This window comes from Zootermopsis nevadensis, unplaced genomic scaffold (genome assembly GCF_977971745.1).
Source record: "Zootermopsis nevadensis isolate Lab colony 2312 unplaced genomic scaffold, Znev_1.0 Znev_ptg000030l, whole genome shotgun sequence".
NCBI lineage: Eukaryota > Metazoa > Arthropoda > Insecta > Blattodea > Termopsidae > Zootermopsis > Zootermopsis nevadensis.
The window spans coordinates 5445091-5457495 of NW_028259162.1; the positions used below are offsets into that span (position 1 = coordinate 5445091).

The 12405-nt window shown below is 40.8% G+C and overlaps 1 protein-coding gene across 4 annotated transcripts in view; it reads left to right on the forward strand.

Annotated features, from left to right (window-relative positions):
* The window catches only part of RapGAP1 (Rap GTPase activating protein 1), a 165124-nt gene that overhangs the window by 104393 nt on the left and 48326 nt on the right, over positions 1-12405 (forward strand). For all 4 annotated transcript variants that reach the window (XM_087358488.1, XM_087358490.1, XM_087358491.1 and 1 more), the window contains exon 3: positions 6-98. In XM_087358488.1, coding sequence (XP_087214614.1) covers positions 6-98 — 93 coding nt within the window. The remainder of the gene's footprint in view (positions 1-5; positions 99-12405) is intronic.

Sequence of the window (12405 nt, forward strand, 5' to 3'; positions counted from 1 at the left end):
TTCAGAGTGCTACTCAGGACCTGTTTGAGCTGCTGGAGAGAGTTCAGAGCAGCCGGCTTGACGACCAGAGGTGTGTCCTGCCCCCGTACTTCACACAGGTAGGCTACCCACCAATCACTGTCTGTCCACCAGAAGATGTGTTCAGTTTGCCGTCTACAGGTCGAGTCTGCGCTGCAGTTTTGAACGAAACCACGTGAAGAAGTTTATAGTTGCCGAACCGGTCAAATTTATCTTTTTCTGGAACTCGAAGGTTGATTAGCGTGTTCATAATAAGCCGCTATTTAACCTTATCCAGAGCGAGCCGACTCTAATCCACGAGACTGCAGACTTTCTTTTGGGAAATATTTCCGCTCCTAATTTGTTTGTTTCTTTGATTCGGTTGCGTCTTCCCAGAACTTAATATCCGTGTATTTAGTGGCATTTTAAATGCGTAGGTCCTATATGTTTAATTATAAATAACAGGATTACTATGAATCACTGGATCTGAAGGACTGTAAATAAGCTATCAAGACCTGTGTGAAGGCACTAGTCATTATTTTACAGAAGAAATTGAAGAAAATTAAAACAAGCAAATAAGAATGTAGCGTGTCTACCCGCCGAGATTCGAACAGGCCCTCACGAGTACGCGGCAGTATTAGTAACCACTGGTCAACTTTACAACTTCATATTCACCTCTTAACTGCGTAATTAGAAGCTTGTTATTACATTAGTGCGTTACTGTCAAGTGCGCTTGTCAGCTGTCAGAAGCATATTATCATATCGTTAGATGCGCATTGATGCTACCAGAGGATCCGTAGGAAAGCATTAGAAAGAAGACAATCAGTGGATGATGACGTTGCTTCAATTTAGTTCTGTCATCATTCGCAGAATGACATGTGTTGCTCGTATTATATTTTTTTTTCGTGTTTTCTCTGCCTGGAGTATTAAGCTCACAGGTGATAAGATGAGCGCTTCTAAAGTTAATTAAAGCTATCTATTCAGCTGGAAGATATGTCAGAAGAGAGCGAAAGAGCATTTGCGGAAGTTACTCTGATGATGGATGAGGGATGAAACTAAAGTGATAGGTGAAACAAATGGAGGAGTTCGTGGGGGGGGGGGGGGGGGGGGGGTTGCTGTCCTTTGTTCAGCTGATAGTGTCCCATGGCTCACAACTGACTGTCGGGAAGGCAGAAAACGGACAAGCCCGGAGGCAATGCCATGTTCTTTTTCCTTCTTCTTCTTCTTCCTTAATCCAAAGCTTAAGCAGTTGCCTGTTCCGGCCTCAGTTATGGATCACTCCATTCGTATTATAACGTTAATATTTAGTGACGCGATGCCATAGGGTTGCTCTCCTCTGGCTTCTCAACCAACCGTCCGAGTCTGTGCCTAATTACCTCGGGCAAGTCCCTTCATATTTATAACCTCTGGAGAGGGGATTTCCCAGAATTTAGTCCCTGTTGGTCCACGTGTCATGGTTCAATATATTCGGCCCATCCCATCGTAAAGGTGGGATTCCACGTGCTGCCACCTAGGGGACGGACCGCATAGCAGTTACAAAGACCGGCCGGGTGGTTTACTGATGTTTAAATTAAACAGAAAGGACTTAAGTCGGAGTCACTTAAAGACAAGCATGTTAAATAAGTTACTCCATGGGACAGATTCTTCTCGATAAGCTGATTATCGCTTAGGTAGTCAAAATATTTCCCGCCTTGTATACAGTCCGAAATTTCATTAGGCTTCCCAAGAGCCCTTTTATTAAGTATTCCTTTAACATTTAGTAATTTATGAGGCGGTGAGTATGTTTCAGAAAACACACACTCACAGTGATGTAATGTTGTGAACGTCTGCTTTAAGCTGTTAAAACACAGACGAGTTTCAAGTTGTGTGCATACATTTTCATGTGCCAGAAGGAAATCTGAATGGATGCAACTTTCTACTGGTGTGAATCTCCTTATGTAAGCACCTCGTCTTCCCATCGCCTTGCGAGTCCGAAGTTCCCACGACTGCTGGACTGGACAGCGTCAAGCCCGCCTATCACTTGTCAATTAAGCGCCTCAGGGTAATTGGGTAATTGGCATCTCTAAAAGGACCACAGTGAAATAATGAGCCTGTGATACGTTCGTCTTTTGACTAATTGAAAGTTGTCGTTTGAATGCTGAGTTTCTGTTTGTCATCAAACTCAGTGCTGTAGGATCCTCGCTGGAAAATTCTAGTTGTCCAGCTGACCAAGAAATTCTGTGCTTTTAATGAACAAATGCTTATTTTTACCTTCAGAATCTATATTGAATCAATTCAGTCCATCTGACAATTTCACGACCTGTGTTTCTTCAATTCCATACCCAACTACGTCTAGTTTTCCTACGTGTCTTCTTCTCTTGAGGTGCTGCTACCGAATTTTTCTTATGAATGCTACATATCTTGTCCATCTATCTTTTCTGTCATATTCTCAATATTAGGTGAAGTGTAAAAGAAAACGCTGAATTTATAACATTGTTTATGTAGGGTAAATTGAGTACCGTTTAAAATTCTTTCATGTGTTATTACTGTGGAAGTAATGAATCTATAATTCCAAATGTAAGTTCTGCTTAACTGAAAATATAAATAAAATATGACAAGTTCTTATCCCTTCTGGCTCCCGTGTTACAACACAATTTTCTGTCAATATGAATTTCAGTGCGGTGGTGAGGAATGAATCCGTAAAACAAGACAGATCTGAATTGCCTTTGCTCGGTTGAGGGGACACTGCTGTGCGTGTTACCCAGGCCTTGTGTTTAATTATGACAGCTGACAGTGTCGTAAAGTTGCCGACCCTGATAAACCCACGCGCCTCCTCCTCGAGATTGGCAGCAAGGACAAACTTAAGAGCAAGAATTTGCCTAAGAGTTTCGAGAGTTTATCCAGAAAGACATCTGTCGCTCTACAGTCCTTCGTCTCCGGTCAACTGAAGTGCTGGTGAAGATTGTTCGTAATGTAAGATAAGAGTTTTGTCTTCCTCATGTCTGATGGTGCCAAACGTCTTGTTGTGGCGGTCAGAACTCCAGATTCATATCTGGAAGGAACCGGACTTGAACCTTGGTGCGCAGACAGTCTGTCTGGTAGAGGATTTTTCGTTGTTGTCCTCAGTAACTCCATGGAGATTCCGAAACCTGAAAAAAAACTATATGATCACTTATTCCATGTTTTTGCAATTTCAGAATTGTAATTAAATAGCATGTCAAATCCTCTGCGCATTCAGTTTACACGAACTACGACAAGAAATTGTGCATAATTTGTATTGTATTCAACCAGACCGCAAAATAATTCTGTAAGTCATGATTATTATTTTTGGACACATTGAGAAATTCAGAATTCCCAATCCAAAGGATTTTCACGTGGCGAATATTGAACCAATTAGCACTAGCGACAGCCGTCTTCATATTCGCCGCCGTGAAAACCTCAGATCAAATTTTTTTTAAAAAAAATATAGCAATGCGAAGTTGTTGAAGCCCCTTATGAAACGCAGTCCCTAATATGAGTCTACATTTACGTCATATGAACTCGAGTTGGAGATATGCGAGAAAGAACTTTTTCTTAACAGATTAAAAACTTGGCTTAGCAAAAACAAGGAGAATAAAAACGTTGTGCACCATACAGGCTGGCAGTATTCCCATACTTCGTACAATATTGCTGAGCTGTACCTATACCTACTGCACTAGGCCATCATTTATCTCTGAACTACATATAGAAGATCGTATCGCAACGTAAGAAATTCGAGATGGAGTAGTAAAAGCTTTGTGTAGGCAAATGGGTCGGTCTTGAGTTATCTATCGTGCTTGCTGCTACGTGGTGACTTCCTACGACTAACTGTAAAGGCGTGTGGCAAACGAACGTATCTTGAGGATGAATTTAGACGCGGACAAGATACCGAGTGTGACAAGTGGAAAATCTAGTTCTCAGTGAGCCGACAGTTGTAACAAAGACTTGCGAAATTCTGAACGCCACTTAACTTATCACAAACGACTACAGAACACTGTCCCAGTTTTAATGAACAACTTTAACTGCGCCGCTCACTGCGTGTCTGCCTACTAACATTTTTGATAACCTGGCTGCCTGATGTGTCCTCGCCAAAATGAATCACTACTGCGTATAAAATTAACGAAAATAGTTTCAAAGTTTATTTGCTGTAGGCTGTAAGAGAAAACGGTTCTTGGATTTACTGAAATTAGCATCAAATTCGGGGAATGCTTCCTACCACGCACTTCAGAGTCTCTTTTAATCCTGGTTGCTATCTGAAAACCTGAACATTAAAATGTACAATACTATAATTCTATCTGCTGTTTTGTATGGGTACGAAATTTGGTCTGTCGCATTAAGGAAAGGACGCAGCTTGAGGCTGTTTGACGTCAGGGGTGAACAAACAGAATTCAAATGACTGAAAGTGTCGAGAAAATTTTCGTGGGACTGGTACGGAGTTTCGTAATTATGCTATGGGCGGGCCATGTAGCACGAACTGGACTTGTGTGTCTGCGGTGACGGGATGTTTTGAAAACTTTAATGAACCTTCGGGTTATATAAATGGCGGGGAATTTATAGACTGACTGACAGACTGTCAGTTTCTCAAGAAGGAATTCGCTCCATTTAGTTACTCAGATATTCACATTGCTTAGGGTTGTGCAAAGTCTGGTTTGTGAGCCACATGTGTTCTTAAACGAGTTTCATCCCAACCCCAAATTCGGCTTTGTAGGGTCTACTAATTTTATTCACCACTTTACATGGACAGGAAATAATGAACGACGAAAATTAAATGTTCTCCCAGTATTAAATTGAATCGAAATCAGTTGAGAGGAAACAAACGGATTCTATGTTTATTTTGTGGACTTTGTCAAAGAAGAGGCACATGATTGGCCAGCTTCTATCTGTATGTCAGCTATGGTAAGTAAACCTGAGGTATGGTCTAGAATTGCTCCCGTATCTCTGGTTTAACCGTTAAATGAACGTCTGTGGGACAATGAAGTGTTTCAAACGCGCTTGGGCACTTGGCTTTAGGTTGTATATTACTGTGTGCTCTCACTTTGTAGAAACCGTTCCTGCTGTTTAGAATTGCATATTTTATCGCTCATAAATGTTGTCTTGTGGTTATATTGTCGGGTTGCACAATGCGTTAACGAGGTTAAGATGCTGAAAGGAGATACCGCGATTTCTAAACCGCGTGTCTTTTACGGTGCTTGTAACACCAGTAGCTACATTGAGCCTAATGCCTGGATTTGCTAATGGTTTAGTTGTTTTACGAACTGAACAGAACCAAATAACCTCCCCGCCCCGGACCACATCCGAGGATTACGCAATATTCCATATTTTAAACACGATATATTGACGTCAGCAGATAACTGCTTGTAGTACTCTACCTTAGTACAGGAAAATGCTTTCTGGAGACATGACCTTCGTGATTTTTCTTATGTACGTGCACTTACGAGCTAACACGCAATCGCCGAACCCGTTAATATGATTGAATTGTATGAACACATACGAAACAAATGAAGCCTCATCTGTTCTTCGGTGTAACCTTCTGAAGCATGAAGCTCATCTAGACCTGTTCGTACCTCAAAGAAAATATGACGCGTACCCATTACAAAGATCAGGTGGTTAGTGTTGATTTTAAGTGCATATTTGAGAGTTGCGTGGGAGGAAGAAGGTTAGAAATTTTGTTTAATTTTCTCGGATAAACTCAAGAAGTTCACTGAAGTATTCAGATAGGATAAGCGATATTGCAGTCGAGATTCAAACAGGGTATCTTCCGAAAAAACGTAGCAGGAGTCTTAATGTTAGGTTCTAGTTACCTCAGATGACTTAACTGCAATTCTGAAACTTAAGTTTGGGGAAAGGCGACTTCTGTCGCCATGTCACGTACCACCTGGATAAAGAAAGTTGCGTAGGCCAAGGCACCGGACTCTAAAGAAGGGAACTACAATAAACATGGTTGAAGGAATTGCTCTCATTTTATTGTATTTGTTAACGCTGGGTAATTCAAATTGCTGATAAATGTTAGAGGCATTTTTCTTTGTGTATCGGTAATGTTTAAAGAATTAAAAGAAAAAGTATTGTTGAAGTGACGAGACTGGGTTTACGATGGAATAAATAAATTAATAAATGCATAAAATTGTTCAAGGCTCTTGGAAGATCTGGAAAGAGATCACAGGATAATATTACCTTAGATCTTAAGGGACTAGAATGTGAGGTGCCTGGAACTAGTTCAGGATCATCTTCGATTCCAGTTGTCAGCATGCTTTTGAAAGTGTGTTTATCTCATATCGTAGTTCATACACTCGTACCTAAATTATAAATCAGACATCCTGTAAGTCAAGGATATAATGCGCATAATGTCGCAAAGCGAAAGTGAAGACCAGTGCAATTCGCCCGTAGTAAGCCGGACATGTGCCGCGGGCCTCTGTGTGAAAATTGCCTGTACGTGTTATTAGAAACTGCAGCACTGCCGTCTGGATGCTGCTCATTATCACCGCTCCCAGGACTGTAATCAAGAAAACGTAGCCTGTCATCAGCTCCGCCATATTTGGTGCTCTAGCGCGTAGCTTGGGTTTTCCTCTACCGGGAATAAACTACTCTATTGCAGCAGTACCGTTACAGATGCAGAATCGAATTTAATATAATTTACGGCATTGACGTTAATCTTATGTCTACAAACATACACATGTACGTTATTCAACATGCTCGTGTTTTACTGCAAGGGCAACAGAGAATGATCTAATGTTTGTGTGCATTAAAACCCACTCTTTTGCTCCTACAACAAATACGGACTGCGTCCGATACAATTTTCATGCCAGGTAACGAATGAACCAGAATTCAGTTTTCGTCTTCGATTGGGCACGTCTACCCTGACAGTGTGACTAAAATAAATTATTTCGGAAGGGGAAGATCCTGGCCATCATAAGTTGGTGGCTGACGTGTGGCAGTCGTTACATTATTTTATTTAATCTCCCTTTGCTTGTGAAAGCCTGTAAGGTAAACGCTCTTCACTAGATTAGAGCAAATGGTGATGGTGGACTGAAATGAACGTACGATGCAAAGAATTGGTTGTGTCTTGGTACTAACAAGAATAACTATTGGGTGGTATTAGTTGTGGGAGTGTCTCTATTTTATCATCCTGTAACTGAAAATAATTCCAGGTAATCTGACGAGAAGCCACAGAATGTGTAAAATATTTGTACTGTAATGTAGGCGTACTGTTTTTGATTGGTTGGCTGGTGTTTTACTTTCGCCAAATCGCATCTTCTCTCGTTCCCAGACGTACATAAAAGAGAGTTTACATGTGTTACTCATTGAGACTATAAACATAAACGTTTGCATCTCTTTTACTGCAGTGTCAACAGAAATTATATATAACGTTGATGGCCATAAGATCTCTCACTTTTTCTGCCTGGCACATCGAAAAACAATTTACCTTTATCGATAAAACTTGTAGTCTTTATATCTTTCCACTTCGCGCTACGAGCCATACAGTCAATAGCCTTGAAAATGAGGACAGAGATGGCCCTCGAAACGTCGGCGCTTGATCACCAACTAACACGGCTGATAGTCCGAGAAGACTTTATTAATAAATAGTGGATGTCCACGAACTGTAGTGTGAGGTAAATTTGGTGTTACCCAGACATCATTCAGTGGCCTCTCATCTTGGAAGGTTAAGTTTGGTTTAGTTGAGTTGGTATGCTTGACTTTTAGTCCAGTTTCGTTTAGTTCCAGGTGACGCAGTATCGGTGAGTAAAGTAACTACATTTTCTGGTATACTTGGAACAGTTTTTAATGAGTGATGTATTTGTAATTTTATCCGAACACTGCACACAGATTTTTATGTCGGTGACAGTTTGCCATTTTCGAGTTTCACAGCAGTTCCGCTGTCAATCCAACCGCTAAACTGCCAATATATATATATATATATATATATATATATATATATATATATATATGTTTTAATGGGACTGCCACTGGCCGAGATTATTCTAATCGGTTTATTTTCCACTCGTGACGCGATGTGTGTAGATTGAGCGCTCCTGCTCTTGTAGACCACCCAAATGACGCACGATGTTTACTGTGCGTTAGCAGCCGATTCACTGACATTGCAATGCCATTAATTAAGTTTTCCTTCTCGCTGCGTCCAAAACTTTTTTTTTGTGTGTAGATTTTCGGTTGCCTTACATTCGAGAAGTTCACGGTTCTGTTACCCACGAGTACTGTTACCTGAAATAAAATGAAAGCAGGATGGAGAATTTTTACAGTGAGGATCTTCATATTTTGTGTTCTTCACCAAATACTTTTAGTGTGATCAAATCAAGAGGATTATGTGAGATTGAGATAACTTTTTCTGCACCAAAGCAACATGCAATGAACGCGTATGAGGCGTGCAGGTGAATCCCAACACATTCACTTCGCCACAAGGTATAGGTTCCTTCGACTTTCGGATCAACCAATATCTCTTCTTCCTTGTAGACAGTAACTGAAAATTACTTGTGAGGCGTTCAGTCACGCGTTTCTTCCCACCAAGGGCAGGATTTGTTTTTGCCTTGACCTCGTCCAAGCCGGCTCTAGTCCCCGTCGAGCCGCCTACCCGATGAGAACCGGGACGTCTTCCACTCTTCATGGCTTACGTCTTCATAGCGGGGTGCTTAGGCACAAGGACAACTTACTCCTTGTACCGTAACTTGTAACAAGCATATGCCATCGGCATCTTCATTGTCGTGACAACCTCTAATAAGAAGATTTTCATTGCCGTAATTTCTTACATCATTGCGTTATTTTGTGTAAGGTCCAAATATGCTTCTCAGTACTTGTTCGCAGACAAAGTGTCCCCCATTTTAAAAGAGAGATTAAGTTTCACATCCATGAAGAACGTTTGATATTATATGGTTAGTTGCATTTTAGTATTTAGTTGCTTTAGTACAGTGATAACCAAGCAATCGACCTGAAGACGGAAGTAGAACCAACTCCCGAATCGCCGTGTAAGGAAACAGGCAATGCTAGCATAATTGCTGTGGTTGCAATGAATCAACCATTTTCCTTAAACATCTAAGTATAGTTCGCGACTGTAATCTTGTGACTTGCAAGGAATGCAGGAAGTCCGTAGCGTTAAAGGCCCACGTCCTCACCCCGCAAGTCTCAAGATTGCAATCGCGAACAGTAATAATCATTGTTTTCGTGTTGGTAAATCGCTAATTTCTCTTTGTTTCAGGTAAGATTGCAGCATCGTGTTTCCATGACGACTGTTACCGATGAACGTAAGTCATAGCAAATTCCTCAGTAGTTATGACACATTGCTGTGTTGACAAAACGAGAAGAAGTATCGGTCAACATTAGTTAAATGTGTCAAGGCCGAAGTGTGTGCATTCGGCCAAAGGTCTTCTGTCTGTGGTCACAGACACGTTTTTAATTCTGTTTGTTTAAGAAGGGTCGCAAAAGATTGCTGTTTGCGATAAACTCTTATATTACGACCTAACGTAGTGGTGGTTGGCACACTTGCTTTGCAGTCGATCGTTCACTGGTTTCCGTTATTTTTCTCTGTCCTCTCCGACGTCCTCTGAGACATTTCCTTAAAATGGGCGAAGATAAGTCTTTTTCAACTCGTCGTTGCTAATCAGACAAATACAGTTGATAAAGCGTAATGAAACATTAAATGCATGGCATGGCGCCTCCTCTGCGTGTACACAGAACAATAAATCTCAGACAGCAGATAAGGGGTGGTCCTCCAAATTGGAGGTTGGGCAAGGTCTTAACAACTCCTCACCGTATGTTACGAATGTTTCACAGGATCTGCGGGCTCTTTGACATTTTATAACAATTATTTGTCCACTCCTTCGTGTTTGAAGGTTATGTAAATGTGTGCATGGAATGTACTGTCTACAAGCAAGCCTCTCTTCATTGAATTTTTATGGCAACATATAAATATGTACTTTATTTCGTTGGTTGGTCTTTCGCATAATTTAATGCCCACAGCTTGGAATAAAGCTCGTTCCTTGTCGGCTTTTTCCATTCTGCCTTCAGTACAGTGTGGGCTTCCCTTCCAGTGGCTGTGCTCTGTAGTGATATATCGATATAAAAATCGTCACCGGACATCAGGAACCGCCTCTTATGATTCCGGGTTTAGTAAATGTAATTTATTTGGTTCGGCCTTCAACTGTTTTTACCACTCTCTTTATCGCCTACGTGGTATATTCCGTTACAAAATGTCGGTATATTTACTGCTCGTACTGGTACTGGCTCGTTACACTTCATTGCGAAGGAAATGGCGATGGTGTCTGAATTAAGATTTTATAGCTGTGTGAATAATATTTAGACTTGTTTCTTCAGAAATGTATTAACATACCGCATCGTTCCTCTGCCCGTTCTGTGATTAGGTTACGATCATTGATGTTATACAGGTGTTACGAGTCTGAATTATCATAATAACATAGTTGTCTTCTGGGTTGTTGCGCCGTGTAATCTGATAGAATTTTACCATCGTCAGGGCGATGAGTCTTATTCGACGCTTTGATGATGGAGGCAGCAAGGACCTCTGAAACGTCGGCAGACTTCTACCAGACTATACAGCGCAACGACCCAGGAGACAGCAATCTTCGAACTCACCGCCGTGAGAACCACAATTCCTACCTGAATTATCATCTTGCGTTAAACGTACAGTGTGAGATGGAAAGGTTTGGAAGGAAGCGGTGGTAATATACTTTAAAATACTACCCTGTAATTTATCCTGGCTGGCTGAAGAAAACCACGAAAATTCAGTGTAACCTACCCGAAAATGGAACTGAGAATCGAACCCTGGAATTTCAAAATATGAAGCAGGCCGTTAACTACTACACTGGAATGGTCGACTACTTAAATTGGAGGTTTGCTTAATCTGCTGTCTCTCGCCGTGTGTTACTTACAGATTTCATCTTCAGCGGCACCAGGTAGAGAAATCTTATGAAACGCCATTTTCCCTGTTGTAACTTTTATAAGTAGAATTGAAACAATTTCCTCTTTAATTCCTCCTTCTTCTGTGATAAGAGCAGATGGAATTTTACTTAAGTCCACAGCCCTCTAGTCATCAATAAATCAAACGAGCAAAAGGCTTCAGTGATGGCAGGGACCTAAAGTTCAGGTTAAAATGTCACGCGGGTTCTAGCGAAATGTTCTCGAATCGATCCTCAATACTGCAGCAGTTAGTTCAAGGTCATCCCACGATGCTCTATATGCAGTGCGAATTTTTTGTAATTCCGTCTCCCCGGGCGACTCAAAGCAAAGCCTGTGCAAAGCGAAGGCCTTTTTTACTTACTATGTAACGTAAATATTCTATAGAAGTGACGTAAATCACATAAGAGTAGTTTTGTTGGAAAAGAGTGTATAAAATGAACGCGTATGTCAAAATCGTGTCTCTCTGTTCGCACGTTTATTAGTTGTTCATTACTCTAGTGTCGGTTCTAATTAAAATAAAAATAATAGGACACCACTCTGCCATAGATTCTACCAATTTACCAATAACGTTTTAACAGTTTTACCAGATATTAGTTATTACAACATACCGCCATTGGTCCACCATCGACATTAAAAAATTCAGTGTCGTGTATTAGTTGTTATTTGCATTGAAAGTGTGCAGTGACTTTAAGTGTCATCTGACGAACCTGACGATTGTTAATTTTAGTCGAAACGTGCGTTTCGATATCAACGAACACTTGAAAATAGTGTAAACAATGTGATACAGTGACTGTGAAAAAGCAGTGTTGCATAATATCACGTAACATGCAGAAGGCAGTTAAATAACTCGGACTTTCTCTATTGATCGCAATTTTAACATTTCTACGTAAGTTATATGAAAGAGGTGGTGTCGTTGGCGAGAATAAATAGAACATCTTCAAGTCTTAGAGAATTCTTGTGTCAAAATGTGATTTTAAGTCCGTTTTACAAATTGTAGGCCTGTGTTCATTCGTATGTAGGTCAGCGTGTCCACTCGTTCGTGGGACTGTAAACACGTGAAAAGACGAATTATCCCGGAGAATTATTTCTTATTAAACTTGCTTTTATGGGCCCCTCCTACTAAACGTTATAGACTAAAATCAATATTTATCAAAAATATTTACGAATTTCGGCCTTGAAATGTATGTTCCTGTTGTAAAAGCTGCACTGAATAACAGTGTACACAAATCTCCGCTGATGAGATGTTTACATGCGCTGTGTTCCGGCGACATCTGTTGGTTCTCAAACTATTACGAACAAAATACTGTCAGTATTGACCACGAGAACTCTTCATGTGTTGTAATAACATTTGAACACGTTTTTCTGAATAAATATATTTTGTGAGATTTGAGGTTCTCAGGGCGGCGAGTATGAAGATGAATGTCTTCTTGAGTGTGGTGTCGTGTAGTCTGTTGGACCGACGTTTTAGTGGTGCTTGCCGCCTCTGAAAGTTCG